Raw genomic sequence first — 26,694 nt, 5'->3', positions numbered from 1 at the left:
GGAGAAATCTTTATTTCTTGAGCCCTTATTTAAAAAAAAATCTGATTTTAGAGAATTCACCTTATTTCTAAGTAAATATTTTCAGAGAAAGAAATTATGCGGAACTTTTAACAAGAAGGATATATAGAATGTAAAAAAAGAAATTTTTAATGAATGCGATTTGTATCGTAAAGTACATACAAATTATAATCAACTACAAGTTACTTTCCTTATCTCATTGTCTAACAGTTAAATTGAAAAAGAGAGAGAGAATATTTCAGGGCACTTGATCTGTTCAAGAAAAAGGAATTTTATCAATTTAAAAGATATAAATGCCTAAAACTGAATCTTATAAAGGCATATGAGTAAATATGTGATCCAAGCTCTAGATGAAGTTGCTCTGGTCTCGTGGTTAATATCCGAGGACTCTTTACAAAGAAAAGAGTGGAATCGACAGTCCCTGGTCTTCCAGAGCCCGGCGCAGGGCAGGAAGTTTTGCCTACCCTCTCCTTCCCTCTGCCCAGACTACGCTCTCACCTTTCCTTTTTCCTCCTCCCCTTTCCCATTTTCCCAGGCGCCAGTGTCATACTTCAGAGGGCTGAAAGTATGTGTGTAACTGTGAGAGTAGAAGTGGGCTGCCATCTCTTCACGACCTTGGATGACAGTGGGGAATCAGAGATAGGATCGACTACCTAGTATTACCATGTCTAGTTTCAGGGAGATGACTCTTACTTGCTGCTGCTTCGATCTTAGTGGGTGAGACTGTAACTTCCCAAACTCTTTCCCTATAAATCACAACCTGCTTGAGGGCAGAGACTGATTCTCACTCCTCTCTGCTTCCTGGAATGCGGACCACAGTGTTTAGAGCCTATTAAGTTGAATGAGTGAGTGAGTGAGTGAATGAATGAATGAATTCATAACTGGAGCCTGATCTTTCCCTTCTAACCCCAGAGGACAAGGCAGCCCCTAAGCAGAGCTCTGAAAGTGTGAAAAGGTGTTCTGATACACATTCAACTCCCTTCTGTTTTGTCTCACCCTCCCTTCTGGCTCTTCTTCCTAACTTCCTATCAGAGGCCCCGGGCCCTCACTGTTCATTCGTGGCCATTGAGGACCTCTGCGTTAAAACGGGGTTTAAATACCCTGTTAAGTTCTGTTTGGCGTCTTTTATAACTTATGCTGTGGTTTAGGTGATATGTTATAAATGACACATTTCTTGATTGATTTAGAAGACAGAAATGTTAAAACTGAAGTAGATAAAGAATTGAAAGAGTACGTGGGGGATATATGACAGCTGACTTCTTGGAGCTTCTCACAAGAAATAGAGATTACATTTGTTCCATCTCTAGGGAGTAGGACTAAGTCTAATTCAGGACATTCCAGAGAGGCAGGTTTTGATTCAAGGTCTGGAAGAGCTCTCTAATAATGCAAGCTGTTCGAAAATGAGATAACTTTGTGTGATTGCTCTGACTGTGAAAGTGTTTTAAAAAAAAAATCTACAGCTTATGCAGCCACTCATCCAGCGTGCATGGAAAGGATTCACGCATTGTGCCAAAAGTCAAGGCCTCTCTGACTCCATTATTTACAAACTAGGCTTCTCTCTCTAACACAGAGATCCTTGCAGCCTGGAGCAGCAAATCCCCCGTGCTGGGGTCTAGGAGAAGGCAGCACAAGCAAAGTTACCGAGAGGAGATGTGATGAGGAGACCAGGAGGCCTCTGATTCTGTTCCTCAAGGCTTTCTTCTCTGTACCTCATGTGATGAATACTGTGAAAGCACTAATGCCTGGCAGTGGCCCCATCAGTGTTTCAAGAAGGGAGATCAAAGATTTTAACTGACAGTCATTGAAAAGAGGCTGCCAGGCTGGTAGAGGAGGTGAATGGGGATCAGAGGCCTCCTGGTCTCCTCATCACATCTCCTGAAAGGACAGCCAGAAGAATCATCATTTCTCATTATGGTTGTTTGGCATCAAACAAAATCTTTGTCTAAATTAAGAGCAAGCTTTTCTGTCTCAGCTTCTCTAAAGGCCAAGCTTTTTAGAATGACCCAAGACAGGGGTTGGCAAACTTTTTCAGTAAAGGGCCAGGTAGTAAATATTTCAGGCTTTGTGGGTCAGATGGTCTCTGTTGTAACTGCTTAAATCTGCCCTTGCAGTGTGATGGCAGCCATACACAAAAGGTAAATGAATGAGCAGTGCTGTGTTCCAATAAAACTTTATTTAGGAAAAAAGGCCAGGGGCCAGATTTGGTGCATGGGCTCTAGTTTGCCAACCCCTGACCTAAGAAGCTGAAATTCCAAGACTATACGTATGTAACTGGAGTGGATACACAAGTGTGAGAAGATCCAGTGGTATGTTTGAATCCGGAGTCACAAAAGGCATCGAAACAAGTTCCATATAATCATAGAAGAAGCTCTCTGATATTTTCTTCTTAACTTCCTCCTCTGCCTCTTCTGCAGCTGGGACAGGAGTTTCCATATACCGAGATTCTAAAAAGTTAAAATGTTTTAACTAAGAACAGTGTCTGCTCAATCCTAAAATCATGTTTCATGAAGACGGGAGCAATGTACCCAGTCTGTCTTACTCCAGCAGTAACTACGACTACTGGCCCAAACATAGGATGCCACCCACTAATGGGCATGGGCACCGAGGCACACGCCTGTGTGCATCAGGGTGAATGCTGAGCCCTGCTCATGATCCCAGCAGTCCCAAAGAACAGTTCCCAGTCAGTTCCAAGACAGAGTTGTTCTCACTAATCTGGGGTAGATCACTCTTTAGACCATCTCCACTCCCCAGGAAAACTCAGCATGAGAGTATGTGATCCTCAGAAATAGACTAGCCAACCCCAGAGCTGCTAAACCACCCTATCAGCATAGGATTGATGCTCTATCTTTTATCACCCCCACATATCTTGCAATTTTTTTTAATGGATTTACAACTGTTCAGTTTGGGCAATTTGTCTTTAAAACAGTGACAACTACTGAACTGATTTAAAAAAAAAACCTAATAATACTTACCACCAGTGCTTTCTGCATAATCATCTTGAAGTGAACTTGAACTTCTTTCCAAATGTTCCATATATGAGTCATTGTCCCCTGAATATGATTCTTCCCCTTCAGTAAATGTTTCGTCTGTGGTATCTTCCAAAGATTTGTAATCCTCTTTCATAGCAGCTATTAAAAATCCTTTGTTTTAATAATTTCTAAATTTTAATGAAATATTTTCTTATTTCCAAAGTAGCTAATATTTCCAATTCATTTGTGTTCTAAGTTGAATGAATTTTAAGCTCAAAAATCCCTACACAAATCATTTTATTTGGTCACTCATAACTTTACAAAAATTTTTCAAAGCTTTTCCTGTGAGTTAATCTCTGTTTTCACTTCATTTCCAGTCCACTTCCACTTACAAGAAAATAAAATAGAAAGAAAAGAAGATTGGTCAAGTATACTGCTATTATTTTTTTAATTCAATTTGATTTGACCAAAACTTATTATTTATAAGGACCTTTTTTGTCAAAGATAAATAATGCACATTCAAGAACAAACTTGTCTGGGTATGACTATCTCTGAGTGATATCACAGGAATAAGTTAGACTGTTTGCTTCAGGATAAGCTAGAAGAGAAAGAGAGTTGGAATGGGAGTAGAACAGACCTAGGTATAAGCCAACATTCAGATCAAGTCCAAACATGGGTATGGTTCAAATATACCATGTCAAGCAGGCATAAGGGCTGGGTGAACTTTCAGGAGAACAAGGCAGAAATGGTAAGTATGCCAGAAACAGTAGAACCACCGACTAGATCTATTTGAGACGAGGCTAAAAGATGAGGAATAAGGCCCAAGACTAACATAGATGAGGTGGGAAAGCTAAGCCAAGCCAATTAGCAAGACAACAGGACACGGTTCTGTAGGATTCGTGTATTTGTATAGAAAAAAAAATAATCTTGGGCACCTAAATGGGCCCCACTGCTTGAATTCCCCCAAGGGAGAGCCTTGGGTAACTACCCTCCAATAACACCATTTAACAGGTATCTTAGGTCTTTCTTGTGACCATCCCAAGCAAAGATTATTTCCCCACCTCAACACTAAAAACTTAACGCTTCGTCTGCGACTTTCCCCTGGGAACAGATTTCAAGTTGCCATTAGATGAGTTAAGACTGCCAGTGAGAATGAGAGAATCATTGATAAAGGAATTGGCAGTGAACACAGATAAAGGAGAATAAATCATTTGTTTTTAAATTGAAGTATAGTTGATTTACAATGTTGTGTTAGTTTCTGCTGTACAGCATAGTGATTCAGTTCTACATATAAATTTTATTTTTTGTATTCATTTTCATTATAGGTTATTACAAGCTATTGAATATAGTTCCCTGTGTTATACAGTAGGACCTTGTTGTTTAGCTATTCTGTGCATAGTAGTTTGTATCTGCTAATCCTAAATTCCCAATTTATCCTCCCCCTAAACCTTTCCCCTTTGGTAACCATACAGAATTTAATGTAAATTTTGTAAATGAATTGATTTCCCTAGGACCTGATCTCTCTCCTGTACCTGGATAGTAAAAATTGTATTTCTGAAACTATATTTAGGATTAGAATTAAAAAAGTCAAGATTCCACCAGGCTACCTAACACCATGATGTTCAGTCAGAAAAAGGCAGCCATCTTTCTAAAATCTTATTAATTATTAAAAATTATTAATCTTAAAAATCCTTCACTTCCCCTTCCATCTGCACTCTGTGATATCCTTCCATGCATGTCATCCAATTTAATCTTCAAACAGCTCACAATTATCATTTTAATGGGTGAGAAAATTGAGGCTTAGAAAGGTGAAATAATTTATCCAAGATCAAACATCTCAAAGTGGTAGACCCAGGACGCAAAACTGAAATCCAGCTCTTTTTTTCCACTAGACTGGTATAAGAGAAGTCCATTAAAGACTTTGTAGACCCTACAGGAGAAAGCCAGACCAGATGTGAAGATAGGTCATCATCAACACAGAGATGATAGTACCTTCTGTGTTCCAGGAGTTAGAGATGAAATGATTGAAACACAGACTCTGCTCTTAAAGAACTTAAGGTTTAGTAAGGGAATTAAATGCGTAAACATCATTCTGTCATATAAACTTAGATATGTATTCTTTAAAAATTATTCTACCTGAATTTAATAATAAAGACCCCAAGTGTAAATTATAATCTTTACTTACATCTTGTTGCAGATTTAAAGGACCGAGACTGCCTTTCATCACTCTTTGATCTATCTGATTTTCCCCCATCAGTATCCTGATCATCTGGTTCCTTCATTTCCTCTGTAAGCACAAAACTGAGACAGAGAAAGAGAGAGAGCTGTAAAACAGAAATCACTGACAGATTTTTTTGCCCCAAATTCCATGAGAACCAAACACCATGTGTGTTGATAATCCTATGTTTGCATGGTATCTGAAATGACTTTACCATCAGGAGGGTACAGCCACCATCAGAGACCTCTGCAGAATGGCAAAATATAATCAGATATTCCCTTCCTCCAGGCAAATTTTTCACCGTGGTGCCCTCTGGTTTTCCAGAAAGCCACAGTGAAATACCAGCCAAGCCCATCTTTTCTCTAAACACGCCACCGTTAAAATTAACCCTCTGCCAGCCTTCCTTTGGTTTACCTCCCCCTCTTCCTCCTCCCATCATCAAATTCCCCTGGTGTTACTAACCAATTTCAATTTTTAAATATTGTTGAGGACACCTTCTATGTATCAAATCTTATGTTAGCTAAATTATGGCACTGAACTAGAGAGATATGATCCCTAACTTTGTGGAGCTTGTTTAGAAAGATAGGTATTAAACAAGCAATTAAAATATAATGAGTGTTACCAAAAATAGGGTGCTGTGGGTACGTCTAGCAAGAAGATTAAATCATATCTGGGGTTAAGGAAGAGGCATTTGAAGACACGGGTGATGGGAGATCTTTAAAATCCAAATTCTATCATCTAGTACATTTTATATTCCTTTCAGTTTGGATACACAGGCTTGCTTTCTGTGCTCATACAAGTGATTCACTTTAGAATGAATAATTAAGTAATATCTGCTATTACAAGGCAGTGTCAGTTACGGCAGGTTGGTTGCAGATGATCACATACTGTGCGTAAACGTGTTCAGATAGCCACAAACATATCTAAATGCCATTTCCTCCCTTGATTTCAAGGTTCTCCACAATTTAAGCAGTTCAGTTCTTAAAACTATTGGTCATCTTTATATACAGATGATACTATGTCAGGCCCTGCAGATGATACAAAGATGAGCACTGTAGAGCCCTTGGCTCTAAACAGTTTACAGTCTAAGAAAAAGAAATTGACAATTCTCTTTTCATATCATCTCAGAATAAACTTCTCTTCTAAATCGCTGATTCAGACCCATCTGAGGTTGACCAGGATGGTCTGATCGTCATGATTGAAGTAGCACTCTACATGAAGATTTCCTTGATAAAAATCAACATTTAAGGTACTGGAAGGAAACGAAACTACTCTCTAAAGTGCCATGATGCAGGCCCCAAATAGGTGGAGGTAAGGCAGTCCCTCAACAAAACTGAACTGATATTCTATTGTTGCTATTCAATTAAGAACTAAATGAAAAATTTTAGTCTGTAAATTTCAATAACACTTCAGTCTGTTAACAGGTATTGTTTCAGTTTCCTATTGTTGTCATACAAATTTAGCAGCTTAAAATGACACCCATTTATTATCTTCCCAGTTCTATGGGTCAGAAATCCAAGCACAGCTGTGACTCAGCTGGTTCTCTGCTTAGAGTCTCACAAGGTTGAAATAAGTGTTGGCCAAACCCTCTTCATTTCTGAAGGCTCTGGGGAGGAATCTATCCAGGCTCACTTAGGTTGTTGGCAGAATCCAGTTCCCTGTGGTTGTAGGACTGAAGTCTCTGTTTTCCTGCTGGCTGTAGGTCAGTTGTTCTAAGCTTCCAGAGGCTGCCTGCATTCCCTGGGTCACGGCTCCCTTCAAAGCCAGCAACAGTATGTCAAGTACCTCTCAGTGAGTTACATCGCAGTTTTCTTTCCTGCTTCCCACCAATAAAAGCTTCATGAGATCATTTCCTACCCTTTAGTCTTTCCTTGTCTGCATACACTCATTTTTAACATCCTATAACTGAACATTAACTGGGTATAGATTCTAATCAAGAGCCTGTAAGACCTAATAAATTTACTGATAAATTGATCATAAAATGGGTAAGAAACAATTATGCTAACTGAACCACTCTGCAAAGGATCTGAACCACAACAAAAGGTTAAATGGTGTCAAGACAAAAATGCCACACTTTTTGTTATCATAGACAATATAATCCTCAGGTGGCTAAAACCACCATGCAATAGACATTAACATCACCAACCTAGGTATACCAGGTTGTGTACAGTATGAAAGAAAATACTGGGACTCAAGGAATTTGCCCTGTCTTCTGAACTAGCGACACAGGACAAAAAATACTGAGATTTTTAGATTTTGGGGTCATAAAGGGTGACTGATGAACCTGTGAAAAGCAGGTGAGCAGGTCAGGTAGGAGGGGCTCCTGGTGCGCCAGAGATTAGCAGTATAACTGGTGAGATGGAATAAGGTGGACTTTATTTGTTCGTTTTGTTTGTTTGTTTGTTTTTAGAATGAAGGGGTTGGGAAGGTGTATTGTAACCTGATGAGGCTTTGATGCCACAGACACTTGGGTTCACATCCCAGTTTCTCCAAGGAAAAAAGGTTAAGTTGGCCAAGGGCCAAGCCCCAGCATCCCTTAATGTGTTAGTCCTTTTATATGTAAAATCAGAATAAGTCATCTGGCAGAATTATTGTAAGTACTAAATGAGATCTTATACCCATAGTTCTCAACTGTGGCTGCACTTTAGAATCAGTTGGAAAACTTTTTACAACATACCATTCTCAGGGTCTCACTCTCTACATAATTCTTTTCTGCAGCCAAGGATAAGAATCAGAGTTAAGGACCACGGGTTTATATAAAACTCCTGTAGGTACTGGAAAACGGTAGTTATTTTTACTATAGTTACTGCACATTCTTTTTAATACAGTTAGGGCTCAATAAACATCATAGGATCTTCAGTTGAAAGAGGTTTAATCCATCCAACCTCCCACCCAACATAAGTCACACACCTACACTCAGCCCAGCACTGCTAGAAAAGCAGTCTAGTGTGTTGGTCAGGCTGAGAGTATTAGCTAGAACTGCACTGACCGGGCTCAAAGCTCAGCTCTTCCTCTTACTAGTTGTAAGGTGTTAAACAAGTATTTAACCTCTCTGTGCCTTTTTTTTTTTTACATTTTTTATTGATTCATACTCATTTTACAGTGTTGTGTCAAATTCCAGTGTTCAGCACAATATTTCAGTCATTCATGGACATATACACACTCATTGTCACATTTTTTTCTCTGTGACTTATCATAACATTTTGTGTATATTTCCCTGTGCTATACAGTGTAATCTTGTTTATCTATTCTACAATTTTGAAATCCCAGTCTATCCCTTCCCACCCTCTTCCCCCACCCCCCCGGTAACCACAAGTCTGTATTCTCTGTCCATGAGTCTATTTCTGTCCTGTATTTATGCTTTGTTTTTGTTTGTTTGTTTGTTTTTGTTTTTTAGATTCCACATATGAGCGATCTCATATGGTATTTTTCTTTCTCTTTCTGGCTTACTTCACTTAGAATGACATTCTCTAGGAGCATCCATGTTGCTGCAAATGGCATTATGTTGTCGGTTTTTATGGCTGAGTAGTATTCCATTGTATAAATATACCACCTCTTCTTTATCCAGTCACCTGTTGATGGACATTTAGGTTGTTTCCATGTTTTGGCTATTGTAAATAGTGCTGCTATGAACATTGGGGTGCAGGTGTCATCCTGAAGTAGATTTCCTTCTGGGTACAAGCCCAGGAGTGGGATTCCTGGGTCATATGGTAAGTCTATTCCTAGTCTTTTGAGGAATCTCCACACTGTTTTCCATAGTGGCTGCACCAAACTGCATTCCCACCAGCAGTGTAGGAGGGTTCCCCTTTCTCCACAGCCTCTCCAGCATTTGTCATTTTTGGATTTTTGAATGACGGCCATTCTGACTGGTGTGAGGTGATACCTCATTGTAGTTTTGATTTGCATTTCTCTGATAATTAGTGCTATTGAACATTTTTTCATGTGCTTTTTGATCATTTGTATGTCTTCCTTGGAGAGTTGCTTGTTTAGGTCTTCTGCCCATTTTTGGATTGGGTTGTTTATTTTTTTTCTTATTGAGTCGTATGAGCTGCTTATATATTTTGGAGATGAAGCCTTTGTCGGTTTCACTTGCAAAAATTTTCTCCCATTCCGTAGGTTTTCTTCTTGTTTTATTTCTGGTTTCCTTTGCTCTGCAGAAGCTTGTAACTTTCATTAGGTCCCATTTGTTTATTCTTGCTTTTATTTCTTCTAGGAGAAAATGTTTGAAATGTATGTCAGATAATGTTTTGCCTATGTTTTCCTCTAGGAGGTTTATTGTATCTTGTCTTATGTTTAAGTCTTTAATCCATTTTGAGTTGATTTTTGTATATGGTGTAAGGGTGTGTTCTAGCTTCATTGTTTTACATGCTGCTGTCCAGTTTTCCCAACACCATTTGCTGAAGAGACTGTCTTTATTCCATTGTATATTCTTGCCTCCTTTGTCGAAGATGAGTTGACCAAAAGTTTGTGGGTTCATTTCTGGGCTCTCTATTCTGTTCCATTGGTCTATATGTCTGTTTTGGTACCAATACCATGCTGTCTTGATGACTGTAGCTCTATAGTATTGTCTGAAGTCTGGGAGAGTTATTCCTCCATCTCTGTGCCTTCTCATCTATAAAGTGCAGTATCTACTTCATAAGGTTGTTCTCAGATCCCAATGAGTTAATACAGTAAAGCTTTGAAATAACAGTGACTGTCACTCATTATGTAAAATAGTTGAAGGGATGAATGTATTAATCCCTGAATAAATGAACAAATGAAGGAACACTTCTAAAGATGATCAATCAGCTTCAGTTTAAACATTTCAGGTAAGAGGATGAGCACATTTCTGTTAATGTTCTCAGCTCTAGGTTTTAGTAAGTTCATTTTATGTTACATGAAATCTCCCTCCCTGCAACTTGGGTCTATCTGGCCCTTATTCTTCTGAGAATACATAGAACAAGTTTTTCCATTTACTACAGCCATTCAAATAATTGTAGCTGGTTTACTTTCCTCCCCAGATCTTCTCTTTTCCCAGCTAAAGTATCTCAGTTCTTTCAACTATTCCTTGCTAATATGTTTTCAAATCTTTTCAGCATCCTGATAGCTCAAGAAATTAAATTCCAATCCACCATATATCCCTCCCAATTTTCTATGTTCTATGTTCCGGATACTTTCCAGAAGATATAAACTATTACTTTACCCGCTGGGGACACTGTATTCCTTCAAGGCAGCCTAATATTACATTATCTTTGGGGTAGGAAGGCTGGTTTATCATACCCTGACTCACATAATCCATTTGTAACCAACTAGAATAACTAAACCTTATCTGCATGTTCCTAACCACGTCCTATCTTACACAACTGAACTAGCTAGATTTGGAAGTGTATCTACAGAACTATCTTAAATCTATTTTCTGGACTCAGGCTTATTGGTCCAGCCTGTGGCTAATTCTGTTAACCAGCTCTTTAGGCAGACTGTCAAGTTTCGTGTCAACCCTGAGGAAGTGTAAACAGAAAAGAAAATCATAGTATGCAGTGGTGCAGAGGGTGTGTTGCTAGAAGGAGGTTGGCTGGAGGCCAGACAGGGTGCTCCCCAAGGAGACAGTACTCAGATTCATCCCCTACATTCCAGGGTCAGTCCTCGGTCCCCACTCTCACAAACTCCAACACTCCATCTCAACAGTGTGCCAGAGCTGTTCAGGTTGAGATTCACAAAGATGACTGCATATGAACAGATACTTTGTTTTTACTTTATAGTGTGAAATACAAATGTGAAGAGAATAGTAGCTCCTGGTTTTTTAATGTTTACTGTGTGTCAAACACAGTTCTGAGGATTCTACACATATTATTTCATATATTTCTCAAATCTCTGAGTTAGGTGCATCTTACAGATGAGAAAGCAGAGCAGGTACTCTTCGAATCCTTCCCTCTCACTCAGTTCAGGCAGCTGGCTCCAAGTCCTGTTGCCAAGTGTCCAGTTATCCAGCCTTTTGTATCCATCCCCTCCCTTCTACTCTCCTGTCACCATCCTAGTTGTGGCCCTCATCTCGTCACACTTCCATCATTTCCACAGCTCATTCTCTCCCTTCTCTGGTCCGTTTCTACACTGCCACTTATATTTCTAAGACACAGCTTTCAGTACACCATTCTTCTTGTTTAAAGCCATTAATGGTTCCTTGTTGCCATAGAATAAGAACTCAGATTCCTTGGCATGGCCCAAAGGTCCTTCATCTTAGAGTCTGTAATTCACCTCCTGCCACTCCCCCCCCCCGCCATCCTGGACCCTCCTCAGCCTCTCCTCCTCCTCAAAGGTTTGTCAACAACATTTTAAACTGACTGTACTTCAATTTTTAAAAATTGTATCTTAGAAAGTTTACATTAGTAGCCATCTGGGTCAACTCATAATTGTCTGGACTGACACACTGAACTACTATATCCACCTGTGTGCAACAAAGATTTACTGTGCACCTACCATGTCATGCATAGGCCACACATCTTACCTGCATTCTCCTATTTAATGGTAACAAGAACCCTATGAGGTAAGCACTATCACCTTCCCTTTTAGAGATAAAGAGACTGAAGCATAGAAGGTCAACTTGCTGAGTGTCATACAGCTTAATGTGAGAGGGGTTGCTTGCTTGACCCCAGAACCAGGCACTTTCCCACCGACTCCCTACTTCTGGCTCGGCTGGGTCTAATCCGTACTCCTGGATTACGAACTCCTTGCAGGCAGGAACAGTGTCCCCTTTGTATCTAGTGTGTAGCTCCATGCCTGTGAATGTTGTCATTTCAAATGTATGTCTGATCCACAGAAAGGAGAAGGAATGTGTCCCAGCCAAGCCCGGAGAACACTTGTTCGGCCTGAGAAGTCCAAGTGAGGTTCACTGCTAACAGTGAAGTTGTGGGAACTGCCAGACTGCTGAGGTCCAAACTTACCGAAGGCGCCGATCTCCGCAGCGAGTTCCTAGTCACAGCATCTGCCCAAGGTCTCCGTTTACTGCGGTTGCCAACGGCAACACCACCCCGCCTCCGGGAGGGCGGAGACAGGCGTCCGTGAAGCGCATGCGCCGCCTAGAAGCAGCTTTTTAGAGAAATACCGCAGCGGTGCCCGGAGGACACTCAATCTCACTTGCCTTTCTGGTGCTGGCTATTTCGTGGTCCATGACTCAAGATCAAAGCCAAACAGAAAGCCCAGCATTTTATCAGCTTATTATCCCAGTTTAATTTTTATGTCCAGCTATATTATTATCATCATCCTAAGGATGCTTCATTGATAATTAAATGAAATGATCTGAACAATTTTGAAAATATGCCTAATGATACAAAATGGCTCAAAGGGGTCCTGATCGCACACGATCATCAATAGATACGTCGCAGGGCGAATTTCCTTTTACTTCTTTGTTTTACACTATGTTATCTTGTTGTCCTTTAAAAGTAAATATTTTATGTTGTGGGCTCCTTGGTCACGGGACTCTAGGCGCACAAAATACAGGCCTAGCTCGCAGATTTCTCGGTTCAGCATCTGCTCTTCAACTGCTCTGTGGCACAGTCAGCAATTATACTTATTTTTAAGTACCTAACTAATCTGACTGCTTACAAAATGTTTTGAAACGGCTACAACTTCGCAATGTGACAAACGACTTTATGCCCAGAGTAGGTAAACGATTCTTGTAATTCAATAAGAAAAAAAACAATCACCTAATTTTTAAATAGGCATAGGACTTTGAATACTTCACCACATCAGATGTACGAGTCGTCAATAAACACATGCACAGATGTTTAACAGTAGGCCCCAGGGAGATGCACACTACAATGTTTACACTCCGCACCCACTGGAATGGATAAACGTTTTAAAACTGCACCAAATGTGGAAGGATGTGGAGCAAATGGAATTCTCATATACTGCTGTTGGGAATGCACAGTAGCACAACCACTTTGAGACAACATTTGGCAGCTTCTTTAAAAGTTAGATACATAACAAGCCATTCCATGTCCAGGGTATTACCCAAGAAAATCAAAAACATCTGTCCAAAGCTTGAACATGAATGTTCACAGCAGCCATATTCATAAATAGCAGAAACTGGAAACAACCCAAATGGCCATTGACAGGTGAATGGATAAGTATCTATAAAATGGAATACTGCTCAGGAGTAAAAAGGAAGAAACTGATACACACAGCATGGATGAATCTCAATAAGGATGAGTGAAAGAAGCCAGGCATGAACAATAATACAGTGTGTGTGATCCCATTTATATAAAATGCAAACCAATCTATCGTGACAAAAAGCAGATCAGTGGCTGCCTAGGGCTGGAGCCAAGGGAGAGACGCACTGCAGAGACAGGAGGAATCTTTTAGAGATGGCAGAAATGGTCTTAATTGTAGTGGTGGTTTGTGTGTATATATAACTGCCAAAAGTCAATGAATTGTTCTCTTTAAATGTATGTATGGATGTCGTTTATTGTCTATAAATTATTTCTCAATAAAGTTGATAAGAAAAAGATGTCTGTATTGTATTTTATTAGTTCCATAATGTTCCACAATGATCTTCCAAAAATGTTGTACCATGCATTTGTTGGGAATATTAAAATGTTCTCCTTAGTCAAGTATTCTGCAGGATTAAAAAACAAGAGCATTATCCTTGCTGTTAATTATTAAATAGTACATCCAGGGTGTCAAAAAGCCAGAAAACATAGGATAAACTAATTTTTTTATTGAAATATAGTCAGTTTACAGTGTATCAATTTCTGGTGTACTGCATGTTTCAGTCATAAATATATATGCATATATTCCTTTTCATATTTTTTTCATTATAGGTTACTACAAGATCTTGGAATATCTTATGGTATACAGTATACTGTATAAACTTGTTTATCTACTTTATATATAGTAGTTTGTATCTGTGAATCTTGCACTCCCAGTTTAACCCTTCCCACCTCCCTTCCCCTCTGGTAACCATAAGTTTGTTTTCTGTGTCTGAGTCTTTCTGCTTTGTAAATAAGTTCACTTGTGCTGAACACTGGAATTTGACACAACACTGTAAAATGATTATGAATCAATAAAAAATGTAAAAAAAAAATATTCTTCCTTAAACATGTTAAAAATGAATACTAATAATAAGAAAGTAATACTGGAGTTTCACATACATTTTCATTTCATCTTAATAAATTATTCACCATAAAAAAAATAAGTTCACTTGTGTCTTTTTTTAAGATTCCACATATAAATGATGCCATGTGGTATTTTTTTTCTTTCTGGCTTACATCACTTAGAATGATGATCTCCAGGTCCATCCATGTTGCTGCATATGGCATTATTTTATTCTTTTTATGGTTGAGTAGTATTCCATTATATATAAATACTATATCTTCTTTATCCAGTCATCTGTTGATGGATATTTAGGTTGTTTCCATGTCTTGGCTATTGTAAATAGTGCTGCGATGAACATTGGGGTACATGCATCTTTTCGAATCACTTTCCTCTGGATATACATCCAGGACTGGGATTGCTGGATCATATGGTAAGTCTACTTTTAGTTTTTTAAGTAATCTCTATATTGCTTTCCATAGTGGCTGCACCAACTGCATTCCCATCAGCAGTGCAGGAGGATTCCCTTTTCTCCACACCTTCAGTATTCGATAAACTTATTTTTAAACAGCATGTTGGTTACATTTTTCAAATAATATGCTCAACAAGTTTTATTTCAATCCCCAAACATCTTTTCAGGTGAAACAGCTCTAAATTTAAAGCACTGGCTCCAGTTATTAGTTTGAGAAAAACACAAATTCACTACAGAATGTCTGAAAAAGTCCAGAAACACAGAAGGAACAGTGTACTTATTTGCACACCAAAAACTTGGCAGTCATCATTACTGAGTGCTTGTGAGTCAGGTCCTTGTTCTTAACATACTTACATATAGGTACCTCACTTAATCCTCACAGCCCTCTAAGAAAGGTATTCTCCCTGACTTTCAAGTGGGAAAAATGAGGTTAATTTGCCCAAGGGACACAGCCCAAGTAACAGAGATGGCACGAGAACCCAAGTTTTCTGATGACAACCCTTGCGCCCTTGGCCACTATGCTATATTAGTTATTTCTTTTCAGTTAGCACAAGTCCAATAGTTGTTTTAGAAAAGAGCTTCAAGTCCTAGCTTCCTTTCTCACAAGCACGCTGACATTGGGTCACTTACTCCGCCTCTAGAGCTCAGCTTCCTCGTCTGTAAAGGGCGGTGGGTGGCATCTAAACATGACTAACTCATAGGCTTACTGTGCGATTTAAACAGATAAGGGGCTAGTGCAGCTCAGCACCATGCCTGCCACAGGACTAGCTCAATAAGGCACACCTACCACCTCACAGGGCTTCCACAGCACTCGCCGGGAGAGGGCAGTGCAGCACAGGCCCTGGAGAAAGACGGCCTACCTCCCCAGTCTAGTGGGGCCACTCCCTGCTTACGTGACCTTAAGAGACTGCTCACCTCCTCGTACCTCATTTCTTCATCGGCAGAGTAAGGATACAGTACTTACCTCATAACAGTGTCATGAAGTCTGTGGCTAAAACAGTACCTTCACAAAAAGTAAACAGTTACTAAATTCTGCCAATCCAAATGATTTTGCTATACAGTATAGGAATGATTATACCCTCAACTGTGGATTGAACTATCAATCTAGCTTCTCTTTCAAGCTGCAAACTGGAGAACTGTAAATTTTATTAAAGTTTAGCAAGTGATCAGCAGCTTTCTGGGGCTGGAAATTGGGGGACCCATATGTTATTAAAAAAAAAAAACTTGCTTCTAAACACAGGTAATGAGTTTGGACTGTTAAAAGAAAATACAAATGCAGTACATCACAGTCAAATATAGCAGAGTTCCCCTGTCTGCAACGCTACAGATCAATGGTTCTCAAATTTGAACACGCACCAACTCACATGAAAGGCGTATTAAAAGAGCTTCTGATCAGTAGATCTGGGGTAGAGCCCAAGAACTCTCATTTCTAACGTAGTGAGGTGATGCTGACACTGCTGGTTGGGGCTCAAGACCCACTGATGCAGCTGGCTCTGAAAGCTGATAAAGAGGGGCTAATGAAGGTAATTAAAACCAAATATGCACTAATTATGACTTGGGGATAACAAATGTCTTTATAATGATGATTCTCAAGCTTGGCTGTGCACTGGAATCATCTCAGGAGGTTTTTAAAACACAAATGTTTCTGTCCTTCCCCCAAAGATTCTAATTTAACTAGTCTGGGGTGAGGATTAGGCACCGGGAATTTTAGAAGGTCCCCAAATGACTCTAACGGCAGCTAAAGTTGAGAAGCACTACTTCAGACAGCCTAAGAAAGAAAGGCCCCTTTCTCTGCATCTATTATTCTTGGAGTTTTGTCAATCTGCTTTTGCATTTTATCAGCAAAAACAAATATGAACAGGATGAATACTTAAATGTCAGCTCCACAGGTTGCCAGTGAGCTAGTGGCAAAAGGTTTTTTTGTTTTGGTTCTCAACTCTGGCTGCACGTTAAATCAACCTTGAGCAGCTTTTAAAAATGTCATACCAAGGCATTTTAGAGGTTTAAAGAAATACACAGGAAAAACAAAGAGCCAACCAGCTGGAGAATATTAAGGAAAATACATGTCAAAAGAATGCATTCACAAACAATGTGGCATCTCAATAATATAAGGAGTAACACTAAAATTTTTTAATATCCCAGACAAGAATAGTATTTATTAAATACCAAGTGTCAAAAAGTGCAATGCAGATGCAACACTCTGCAATAATGCAAATATATACAGATGACTTCATGTAAATAAAATCAGTGATACCAGAAGAAAATGTTTTTGCCACAATGAAGAGGCCCAAATGAAAGATGAATAGGATGCTTCCTAGAACAGTGACTTTTAACTTCAGGAGGAGGGAAGGTGTTGTCTGAGGAAGTTCCCCAAGAAGTTTCAGGGTGTTTCCCCCACCCCATGCCCATCACACTTAGACTGAGAATTCTTATAAGAGCCAAGGAGCAGAGACCATTCAAAAGGCAAGTTTAAAACAGGAACTAATAACTGAGACCAAACAGGTGCCTAGAAGAAAAATCTACCCTGAAAGTACAGTAGATTCAGGGCTGGGAAAACTGATAGCCATGTTTTGTACTCCACTCTGTTTCAAACATTAAAGAAACCAATAAATCAATGTTACTGAATTTAGATAATTGAGCTCAATGATCGTTATTTATTTGATATACATTGCCAATACTGATGACATTTTCAGATTTAAAGGCTACGTAAGAAGTTTATAATATTGTATATATTATATACAACCACCCTTACCTGCTGAAGTAAATATAAACAAATATTCTCACACTTACTTTTTAAAAGTATACACTCACTTAATGGAAAAAAGTGATGGACTACAGTGACTTCCCCTAAAAGGAGGTGTTAAATTTTTCCGAAAGCCAGATTTTCATCACACAGAGGCATTTTATTGTAAGTTATATGCAAAGAGCAACTTAGTTCTTCAGAAAAAGATAAAAATAAAATATATCAATATTTAAGACACACTAGACCCCCCAAAAAAACCTGAATAAAGATGATAAAGATAAAAAGATATTAATCCAAAAAACCCTTGAGTGTATTAAGATATAAAACTTTAATTTCCCTCTAGTCAAAATTTTATTCACAAGAGGTTGTAGATTGGTTGATTGCTAGAAATCTATTTGAAAGGTCAAAAAATCACAATAATTGCTTTATTTCTTTGTTCCATTAGAACTAAGTCACGAGATCTTTGTAAGTTTTATCTGAAAGAAGAACACAAAAACTTGAGAGCAGGAGCAGGGAAAGGGGAGTAGGAAGTCAAGAATATATTACTGAGAGCAAACTGTGAAACTCAACCTCGCTTACGACACGTGGGTAGAAAGAGCAAACCAGCCTTCCTCATTTTGTTTCTCGGTCTGTTGAACAAAGATGCAAAAAGGATTTAGAAAGTAATCAGGAACATGAGACCATTCAAGATTTACAATTATTTATCAAGTACACAGAACCAAAGTTATCCTATACTGCTGAAAGGTACTGAAAATTAAATTGCTACTGGCAATTTTTATTCTCTAACAGAGACACTCCCAAATATTCCCTGGTGGACAGATCCCCTTGTTAATTTGGGAGGCCTAATTTTTAAAAAAAGAATAAATCCAGTATTTTATGTAAATCATAGATACAGCTTTTTAAAATAACAAAAAGTTACTTGATCTTAGTAAATTAAATATGTTACTAATGATATAAAACAGTTTACATTAAAGCTGTTTCAGAATATAAGAAACAGCAAAGGACAAATCTTCCAGGGCTGGGCAACTGCGATATCTGAGCCTACTGATTGATTTGGTCGATAAGTACTCAATGATTATTGATGCATTCACTATTTGGTCTGATTACTGAAGTTAGTACTAAGAATAACAAGGAAGGCACCCCCCCTTATCAAATAGCTGTCAGCTCACGTTCGCAAATGTAATGTTTGTGATTTTAAAGATATCCTGACAATATGCTATGACCAAACAGTCAAAAGAACTATATTTTGCTGTATTACCAGCACAGAAAAATGCCTTTTGCAAAAATTTTGGATATATTGTAAGATGCTTAGTTTCTATATATTCCTCTTACAAATCAGAACACATAAAGAATATGTAAGACATTTATTTTCCCTTAGTGCTATAACCTAAGTGTGGCGTGTCACCTCTCTGTGCACACTCAGATACAGCACCTGGGGCAGAGTGACAAGGAAAGTGACTAGCCCCAGGGCTCAGGCTATCCCAAGCCTCACACGACCACAGCAAGGACTGAGGAAACTCGTATCTCAGTACACCTATAGCCCATTCAAGGCTCCCCTGTGTATCTTGCCACACTATTTGGAAAGCTTTGCTTGAAATAGTAATGTCCAGTCTCTGCCTGTTGAAATCTTACTGAACTTTATCTTATTCCTTAGCTACCCTAGGAAACAAAAGAAGTGTATGCTTATTTGTTTTTCTCTAATGAAGGTGAATTTGTATTTCTTTTCGTCTCGGAATTTTGCATCATCTTTAAGATAACAAGAATAATAATTAAGCATGGAAACTGCCAAATCAGCCCGCTTCCTCCCTCACCCTCTACACACATTTCACAATCACATTTTCTCATATACCTTTGCTCTTGGATTAAGAGGTGTCAAGTGCCCACTTCCTGAGGTGGCATTTAATGGAGAAGAAGAATTACTAGTAGCCCCTGAAGATCTATTTATGAGAAATAAAAGACAGCAAGAGAGTAATCTATTATTATTATTAACTTTCAAAAATTACGTAAGACACAATTCTCAATACTGGCAAGAAACTAAAAAGGAATGGCTGACTTAAGTCCAAAGGAGGTAAATTATTAGCAAGGTATTTTCACCAGCCTAAGTCTTCTTTTTTTAATTAATAGACTTTCTTTTTAGACTATGTTTAGGTTTACAGAAGGATTGAATGGAAAGTACAGAGACCACTATAGTATCATACAGCTAAGTTTTTAACATTAGAAGAGGAAAAATGGATGTGCAAGGGTAGGGAAGAAGCCAAGGCCGTGGAAGAATGCTGAGACTCAGAGCGGTGCAGTGGCAGCATGGAGAGTGGAGACAGAGCCAGGGACGTGCTCAGTGTCACCATTTAGCAACCGTGTGACCCATTGAGACAATTCAGCCAATTAGCTCCATGAGCTTCGGTTTCACTTATTAAAGGAAGACAATACCACTGGTCAATTTGCCCACCCTGTCATATATTATCTTCTAATTCTGTAACCCATAAAGCACTCTACATATGTGCTATTATCCCATTTTTCAATAGCCAACCCAGTGCTTTTCTACTTAATTAAGGCTTGTTTCTCACTACTTTTTTTCCTCCCAAAATTCTCCTCCCCAATTATTCTATTTTCTCTACATGAGTGAATCTGTCTGGATCTATGTCAGACACTATGCACTTCCTTTCTTCACAGAAGGAATAGAATACAAACCACCATGTTCTTGATTTTAACCCTACCTTCTTGTATTTAGCCCACTGGTAGGAGAGACAGTACTGCATTTTGAGCTTTCTGGGGCTTCTGCTCCTGGAATAGACACCTCAATTGTCCTCCTTCCTCCTTCTAAAAATATAAGAATAAACATTAGTTTCATTAAAATTTAACTTGATTTCTGTCTTACTGTAAATTTCACGTTATAAATTTGAGGGTTCTTTCTACATTTTTATCATTATGGCTCATAAATACACTTCAAGGATTTTTTTTTTAAATGAGCTGTGAGACAAGAAACTTCAATTGCTAGTGTCAATTCAGTAGCATGCCAGTTCATAGAGAGCCAGAATGTTCAGACAAGTGGTACCATGTCAGATCTGCAGCGAGAAACAGAAATGAAGAGCTGGCCCTAAAGGACATGAGAGCTTGGTCAGAACAGCTTATCTAAAGCTTTCCAAAAAAAAAAAAAAAAAAAAAGGAGAGGAAATTTCTGAAGTTATTCAGTAAAACTTTAAATCCTCTAAATCTATTACATTATTACCATTACTGCAGACATTAAATTAGGATGGGAACGTTGGCTGAGGAGCTCATGTAGCCAATGATAAGTATAATTATGTACATTTTCAAGATTTCAGAAGTATGTGATTTCAGAATCAATCAACAAATTTTTACTATCTACAAATGACAGGCTTTATGTCCATCTCAGTCAGTTTCACAGAGGCTCCTAAGAACCACTGCTTAAAACCAGTGATTTCTAGGCTTTAAGAGGTAATGAAGCCCTATTGAATTTTATAGCACATTCCTTGTTTACCCTAGAAAACAAAAAAGGTTTTGCGTGGCATATGATTTATTTTTATCTCTATCATTACAGCCCACCAAGGCTCCTGTGAAACCAAGAATTTTACTAAGAAAAGAATATCTCAGACATAAGCACTGGAAGGGAAACTACACAGTTGCAAAGAGTTGCAAGGATGCCAGGTACAAGGATGCCAGTTTGCTTCAGAACTTCAGACAAATCACTCAACTTCTTTGTGCCTCAGTTTACTTATTTACCGAATAGGTCTATCAGCTTTGTCTACTCCGAGGGTGTGCTGAAAACTAAATGAGATGACAGAAGTGCAAGTATTATTAATCTCAAAGAACTAGTGAAATAAATGTCTCATTTAATCATAAAATTATTCTTAAGAGTGACCTGCTTTATTCTTCTTCATTGCACTTATCAACAACTGATATTCTCTCATATATTTATTTGCTTATTTGTTTACTGCCTGCTCCCCAACTTGAATACTGGAGTAGTCAGCTGGGCAGGGACTTGTCCTGTTCGACACAGTACTCCCGGTACCCAGAACATGGCAGGCACACAGTTGGTATTCAGATACATTTACTGATTTAATTTATTCATGTCAATCAGAAGTTCCCTCTAGACTTTCTTACTATGAATTACAGTAGACAAAGCTATAATGTGAAGGAGCCCAGAATAAACCAAGTAGAAGGGTCTTAGGGAAATAAATTATCCAACATTTTCCAATAATTTCCGAATCATTCTGCTTTCTGGCTCTATAATTTCAAAAAGGAAATAACTCCTGCAAGAAAAAGTCTTATTGGCAGACACCTTAAAGGTAACCTACCTCAGCCAGCCACAGGACACAGGAGTCCCTTTAACATACCACTTACTGATGCAGAGCTTCTATTCCTGACACTTAGAACCTCCCCTCATACCAGGCCTAACTTAGTCTCTCTACAATGTTCATGCAGCTCTACCCCCAAGGGTCTTAATAATTCAAAAATTTTTGGCTAAAGAGCAATTTGAGATCTACTGCATTTCATCAGTACTTTTTTTAATGTGAATACAATGACAACTAATTTTTCAGTTACTTTTCTATTATTTAGAACCCCTTCCAGCTTTCCACATTCCTAAATGAAACAACAGAACAGAAAGTTTAATTTACAAATGAAAATGATTTAATGGTTTTAACAGAATAGTAACTTGTAATTTGTAATTGCTAATGCAATTCTAAATGATCATTTTGCTGCTATATAATTAGCTGCAGCATATGTCCTAAGTGAATCATACACTGTGATCAATCCCATGTATGTGCAGGGCAATGCAGGAACTCAGACACCAAAGATTAACTGCATGGGATAGCTTTCTATCAGAAGACCCGCCTCCTAGTCCCATTTCTGTCACTTATTCTGTGACTTAGGTCTGTTTCTTTCTATATAAAATTGAAGACATTGAAATATCTGCTCTCTGAGATATCTTTTGACTAAATATTTACTCACAAAATCAAGAAAGTGAAAATGTTCATATGTCTAAGCTTTTAAGTCATAAATTTGTGACTAACCAGTCCATGCTCTGAGAGGTGACTGAATAGGTGACACTGCTGGTGGGGAAGGAGTCAGACCGATGAGTTTCTGCTGCTCTAGTAACTGCAGGAGTTTTTCACGAGCCTCCATACTCTGCCGATTCAATTCTGCAATTCGTTCTTCCATGCTACTTGGTGTTAGAGGTTGTACTGCTGGAAAAGTCTTTAAAAAAAAGGGCACAGATTCTATGTTAGAAATAATCCAAACAATTATGACTTTTTGTAAAAATAAACTCTTCCACTAAGAGCCATCAAAGTGTTCATAGCCCTTGCTACATGCAAACTTGTCTAGTAAGCGAGTAGTAGTAAGATTTACAAATCACCTAACATTTAAGGCCAAAGTAAAGAGATACTAATTTTCTGCTATTGGTGCCACATAGTCCTCTAGTCCCTTTGTCCATGGAGAGTGTCTGTGGGACAGAGCAAAACTTCCCTGCACCTCTTAGTGTTTGTTGAGCTGCACAAAGATCACATAAGCAAAGACACTGCTTATAGTGACTGGTTTCTAATTAACATCTCTATTAACATGCTGATTGCCACGTCACCCAAATCTAGGTGACAGCTGTGTCTCCTCAGGGGCACCAGATCCACAGTGGGTGATCAACGTGTTACAGACAGGTCTGGGGTTTGAATCACAATATACAAAAGAGGATCTGCTGTAGTTGAAACAGATGCTTCTATAATTATAATCTTTATACCTGCATCATGAGCTATTTGGCAAAGATTTCTAGGAATCTTATACTCCTTCTGACCGTGTGTCAGCCTCCCTGGGCTACTCTAGGCCTAAGACATCTGATTCAAGAAAATGTGTGACTGGAAAGGAATATGAGCTGAAAAGGAGCCACCCAAGGAGTATAATGTAAGTTTGATTTGAAAATTCCTGAAAGGAATGTATATGTCACTCTTAACTATTTCACTTAGTTTAATATGTCCCTTTGGGAGAAAAACAATCCCTAATAGAAATCACTAATTTGTAGCTTATGCCCACTAGTTAAAAAAAGAGACAAGTAAAACAGTATGAATTAAAAATCATTTTGTAATTCCAATGAGAACAAAAAGGGCAGTGAGGGCGATAATATTAGATTATCCTCTCTAGCCTGACTGCTCTACTAATAAGAAAAGGGGGCAAGCTCGATTTTTAATTCAGTGGCCTTTTTTTAAATCAAGAGTTGCCTGTTTCAAATAACCTTCAAAACTCTGCAAACACAGAAGTGCCTTCATGGACTAAAACCGAGGCAGTCTGTACTCACACAATTGTATCGATGACTGCTGCCCTGCTAATACTCTTTCGTGGCCCCTCTGCCAGTGCATGACTGCTCCTCCTGTGACTCCATACCCATATTGCCCGTAATCCCCATGAGCCAGTGCTGCCAGGGATGCCCTCACCCCCACCCTCCCCTGTAACCTTCCTCATGGAAGCCCTCAATCCCCCTCTGGTAGAGTCCTTATGGAAGCAATCACCTCTGGAACCCCTAGTCCAAGAAGCTGGCCAGCTCCTTCTCGCTACTAAAATGAAGCCCCATCTCCTATCAGAACCCTGACAGGTGCCACCTTGGCTCATGAAGGGGTAATAAGAAGTCTCTCCCATCACTGGGACCAGTATGAGGACGTGTGTTATAAATACTCCACACCTGGAACTTAGAATCCCTTTTCTCCTCACAAACAAGGAAACAAAGGTTCATGTTACCAGGTCAGCTCACAGTTTACTTAACTTACAAAATTCCAGCACTACAATGTGCAGACATTTGCTCCTCAAAGTGTAATCCTCGGACCAAGGTCACCTGGGAACTTATTAGGAATGCACAGGCCCTATCTCAGACAAACTCAATCAGAAACCGCATTTTAGCAAGATGATTTCGTATGTACATGAACGTTTGACTTTAGTAATTCTGTAAAACATCATTTCTATAGAAAAATGCACTCTGTTTCCTAAAAAATCATCTACTCATAAGTTGAGGGCCAACTACATATAATTCTCTTTAATGAGCACCTTTAAGAGTAAAAATGATTTCAATTAAAACATAGTTGTGTGGCAAACTTTCAAGACATGTTAACTCTACATTTTATATTTAAAACTTCATCCCTAGCTTAATTTTAGCTTTCCTACACTTTTTTACCTTTGTCCTATTTTCCTCATTCATTTCGCCATTTTTAATGTTATGCTATCCTCTTTTAATGTCTGTGCAATGTAAACGGATACATAACCTCTACTTATTTTGTGACGAGGACATGACAAAGCATAAGCTATCTAGGGGCAGGGTCACTTCTGGAAGGAAGTCCCTTAAGATGCTCCAGCAATATACTTAAATTCCTATATGTCCACAGTCAATCCTTAACTGGTACTCACAGCCGTCATGTCACTGGCATGACTTGTCTCCTGTTTGTTAAACTCCCGAAGTCCATCCCCTTGCTCTCCCCCTGGCCCAATAATATTATTCAGATGTGCCTTGATAGCTGAATTCTGCAGTGTCAACTCAGCAATTCGTGCCATGATGTCCTTTCTTTGCATTAAAGTCTCATTTGTTCTAAGCTGTTGTCCATCTCCCAGTACTGGGGGTTCTTCTGAGAATGCAGGGTTTCTCGATTGCTGACCACTTGAATGGGAGCTGCAGAGGGGCTGAGAGAGGTTAACAAAAGGTGCTTGGGTTTTGTTCCCCAAATCTTCTCCCATGTGAGAGGCCCTCCACCTCTGAGTAAAGAGGTGACTCTCTTCACTTGAATTCTGAATGTCTGTGCCAGTAGGTAAGGTCTTCTCCCAGTTTTGTTCCTTCTCAATTATTTCCACAGTTGGAGGAATTCGTGGAGCAGGCCGAGTTTGAACAGTCCTCCTCAACACTGTAGATAAAATTAAAGCATAATAAGCATGTGTCATTTATCCACAGTTGGCACTATAATCATCTCATTACCCATCACGAGAGTTAGACAAGTATTTCAACAGGCAGGCTTGGCTTCTGAATGCCTCAAGAAAAGACCAGCAAGGCCACCTCTAACGGTCAAGTACAGGGACTTTTTTATCCTTAAACCTTATTAGCATCCATGTGAAGAACCATCTACCAAGTTCACATTTTAACACATATATTAAAACTCACATCCGGGAATCTTGAGGTGGGGGGAGTATAGACACATAATATAAACTGAGGATGGGCAGGGAAAGCATCTCTGAAAAAGTACAAATCTTAGATAATTACATACGTGGCAAAAAGTAAAGCAAAGAACATTACAGTCAGAGAGCACAACAGATGTGAAGGCCCCAAAATAGGAGAGAGTAAAGAAAGGAGGCCAGTCTAGCTGCAGCACGGCAACAAGGGAGAACTGGGAACATGCGAGCCTGGAGAGGTCTGCAGGGGCCATTTCTTGCAGAGCTTTTTAAACCATGTTAGGAATTTTATAATTTAATCCAAGAGCAATGAAGCTTGGAGAAGCCTTGACAATGACTCAATTTATATATTTAACATTTCTTAAATGCTGTGATAACTAGAAGGTCCAGGAACAGAAGTAGGGAGACCAGTAAGCAACTGTAGCAGGCAAGAAGAAAGATGATGGTAGCTTTGACTAAGATATGTTGGCTATAGAAATGGAGAGCAGGAGATACATTAAGAAGTATTTAGCAACAGAACTGAGAGTGATAAGCCATAAGTGGGGAGTGAGGGCAACACATACATCAGGACAGCATGCACAAGTGCATGGATGGAGAAGATAGGGAGAACAGATTTAGGGGAAGAGAGATTATCAAGAATTGTATTCAACATGCTAAGTTTAAGGTGCCTAACAAGTCATCCATATATCTATCCAAGAAGATGAAACAGGGGTCAGAAGCTCAGGAGGTCATCTGGGCTAAGATCCAAAACTGGAAGTCACTGGCTTATAGAAGGTATTGGAAGCCATGAGAACAAGTGAGGTTACAGAGAAAAAACAGAGTGAGAGAAGAAACCAATACCAAGACATGAAGGACTCAACATTTAGAGTTGGGTGAAGCAGGGGAAGCTGGCAAAGTAGAGTGAAATGGAGCAGCCAAAAAGATAAGAGAAATAATGCAAGAATGTGGTATCAAGGAAACAAGGAGGCAGTGGTTAACTGTGGGTTACACTGCTGTAAGACCGAGAAACATAAGGTCAGAAAAGTGTACCCTGGGCTTAGCCACATGGTGCCACTGGAGC

General features: G+C 39.1%; 2 protein-coding genes across 13 annotated transcripts in view; both read right to left on the bottom strand.

Annotated features, from left to right (window-relative positions):
• CFAP44 (cilia and flagella associated protein 44) overlaps positions 1-12,388 on the bottom strand; it is a 106,410-nt gene extending 94,022 nt beyond the window's left edge. For 4 of the 6 annotated variants that reach the window (XM_072965241.1, XM_072965247.1, XM_072965242.1 and 1 more), the window contains exons 1-4: positions 12,123-12,264; positions 5,173-5,288; positions 2,991-3,146; positions 2,303-2,462 (exon numbers count right to left, since the gene is read on the bottom strand). In XM_072965241.1, coding sequence (XP_072821342.1) covers positions 2,303-2,462; positions 2,991-3,146; positions 5,173-5,269 — 413 coding nt within the window. In that variant the 5' untranslated portion in view covers positions 5,270-5,288; positions 12,123-12,264. Of the gene's footprint in view, positions 1-2,302; positions 2,463-2,990; positions 3,147-5,172; positions 5,289-12,122 lie in introns of all 6 variants that reach the window. The other 2 variants (XM_072965266.1, XM_072965270.1) reach the window with 1 other exon arrangement.
• Positions 12,389-17,790: 5,402 nt separating this feature from the next.
• Positions 17,791-26,694, bottom strand: part of SPICE1 (spindle and centriole associated protein 1) — a 153,247-nt gene continuing 144,343 nt past the window's right edge. For all 7 annotated transcript variants that reach the window (XM_072965073.1, XM_072965080.1, XM_072965056.1 and 4 more), the window contains 5 exons: positions 24,885-25,372; positions 22,517-22,700; positions 20,201-20,303; positions 19,336-19,423; positions 17,791-18,115 (listed from right to left, as the gene is read on the bottom strand). In XM_072965073.1, the coding sequence (XP_072821174.1) occupies positions 18,062-18,115; positions 19,336-19,423; positions 20,201-20,303; positions 22,517-22,700; positions 24,885-25,372 (917 nt within the window). In that variant the 3' untranslated portion in view covers positions 17,791-18,061. The remainder of the gene's footprint in view (positions 18,116-19,335; positions 19,424-20,200; positions 20,304-22,516; positions 22,701-24,884; positions 25,373-26,694) is intronic.

This window comes from Vicugna pacos, chromosome 1 (assembly GCF_048564905.1).
Source record: "Vicugna pacos chromosome 1, VicPac4, whole genome shotgun sequence".
In the NCBI taxonomy this organism is placed as follows: Eukaryota; Metazoa; Chordata; class Mammalia; order Artiodactyla; family Camelidae; genus Vicugna; species Vicugna pacos.
This window is presented reverse-complemented; position numbering and strand designations above follow the sequence as displayed.